This window comes from Pelophylax lessonae, assembly GCF_965119305.1.
Source record: "Pelophylax lessonae genome assembly, chromosome: 6".
NCBI lineage: Eukaryota > Metazoa > Chordata > Amphibia > Anura > Ranidae > Pelophylax > Pelophylax lessonae.
This window is the reverse complement of record NC_138773.1, coordinates 82,432,399-82,434,420: the sequence shown is the minus strand read 5'-3', so window position 1 is coordinate 82,434,420 and position 2,022 is coordinate 82,432,399. Positions and strand designations below refer to the sequence as shown.

The 2,022-nt window shown below is 38.9% G+C and overlaps 1 protein-coding gene across 1 annotated transcript; it reads right to left on the bottom strand.

Moving 5' to 3' along the window:
• Positions 1-652: 652 nt before the first annotated feature.
• Positions 653-1,735, bottom strand: LOC309558622 (chemerin-like receptor 1; the record flags this gene model as incomplete). Its single annotated transcript, XM_082261689.1, has 1 exon — positions 653-1,735. One exon carries the CDS (start codon positions 1,733-1,735, stop codon positions 653-655), a length of 1,083 nt encoding a protein of 360 aa, XP_082117815.1.
• Between the last annotated feature and the right edge of the window lie 287 nt (positions 1,736-2,022).

Below are 2,022 nucleotides of genomic sequence, written 5' to 3'. Positions count from 1 at the left end.
GCACAGACTATGTTGAGAACATTGAGGCTATCACTGCTACTTTTACAACATAATATTTAGGTTTGCTAGGGCATTGGGTAGATACATACAAACTTTAATTATAATATCTATGGTTAATAATAAATATACAGTAAATGTACGTTTTTGTGCCCAAAAGCTTTAAGCAAATGTATGTGGGAGGAACACACTAAAAATTTCTTAAATCTCTATCTCTGGCATTAAGCTCTGTCCATCCAGCTGATGATCATGTGACAAAGGGCTTCATCCAAACAATAGATAATTTTGCCATCTAGAACTTAATATCATTTTTAGTTAGGCTTGCCTTACAAAATACATTTTAGCTGCTTTTTATGCCTTTGCTACTTAAAGCAGAACTGAAGTTCCGCAGTAACAAACAGTGAGCAGACAGACTTTTATTGCAGAACAGACATGCAATGTCTCTTCTGTAATATATTGCACCTTCGGGCCTGCTCGCCATCTTCTTGGGTGCTGCAAACTGAGTTTTGACTGTGCAGCTCAGCTTACAGCACTGGGCCGCTCTCAGGAGGGATGATGGCCACATGCACCAGCCAATGAAGAGACCCAAAGACCAGCACTCTGAAGAAGATGCCAGTCCTGGAAAGGGACTGTTGGTCAGGTGAGTATTGATCCTTCAGTTTCGCTTAAAGAAATCGGCAAGTCTGGTCCTTGCCTGTCGGCCAACTAGCACATACGTTATGGGGTTCAAGGAGCAGTTGGCATAGGTAAAGGTAATGAGGAGTGGGATGAAGGTCATGACTTTAAACAAGACTATTAAATTCATATTTCTAACAGCAGTCAAAACAATAATTTGACTTAGAATGAGCGGTGTGCATGTGACAAAGTGCACTATAATGATGGTAATGACTATTTGGTAGAGCCTATGGGTGTTCACAGTCTGGGATTTTCGGGCCTGCATAGCTATAGTTATATTGGAAAATATAATAACACAGAACGGAATGAAAAAGCCAATCACCAGGAGAGGAATACTAAAATACTGTATTGCAATTAATATGTCATTCCACGTAGTGAGTGTGTTCTCATCTCCGCAGCATTCTTCAGCTGAACATTCCTTGAAAAAGTAATTGAACTTGTTGTACACATCTAGGGAAACCTTTTTTTCTAAGCTTGGAGGTTCAGTTAAATTATATGTAGGCTCAAATGCCCCATCATCATTGTCTTTAACACAATTAAAACTATTGTCTCCAAATTGAAATTCTTCATTTAAAATCAATGCTGGAAGACTGGTAAAAATGGTTATAATCCATATTGTTATGCAAGTCCATCGTGAAACACGTTGCGAGATAAACTTCCGATGAAACATTGGCTTTGCCACAGATAGAACCCGACTGATATTTAAGGCTATGATAGTGAAAATGTTAGCATACATATTAACACAGGTAACAAAGAAAAACATCTTACACATGTGCTTTCCAAAGGGCCAGTGACCCTGTAATACAGCAGAAGCTTGGACAGGCAATAAGAGGAGAGAGACAAAATCGGTGATGGCCAGGTTCAAGAACCAGATTTTAGATTTATGTTTCTTCATTAAAAATATGTTGAAAAAGATGACAATGGTATTGCCAATCAGTCCTATGACGCTGGTCACCAGAGCTAGCACAAAGTTTACATAATTAAGAGTAGTAGAATACTTTGCTTGATATGCCATAAGTTCCATAATTTCTCCAGTGGAATAACAGAGGTTGTTCAAACGCATTTTCCCTCTCAAAAGGTTGAAGCTGAAAATTAATAAAATGGAAAAGGATGTCAACACATTTTATACAAAATCTCACAATTATTTCTATTAGAAATGAAAGTGACATTAAAGGTTCAGATTTTTAAAAAAAATAACAAACATCATCACTTTCCTGCTCTGTGCAATGATTGGCAGCCCCGATCCTCCTCTTCTCAAGTCCCCCACTGGTGCTCCTGACTCTCCCCAAACCCGGCTTTGTGCGTCCCAAAGACACATCGCTCTCTCCTCATTGGCTCACTGGTTGTGAT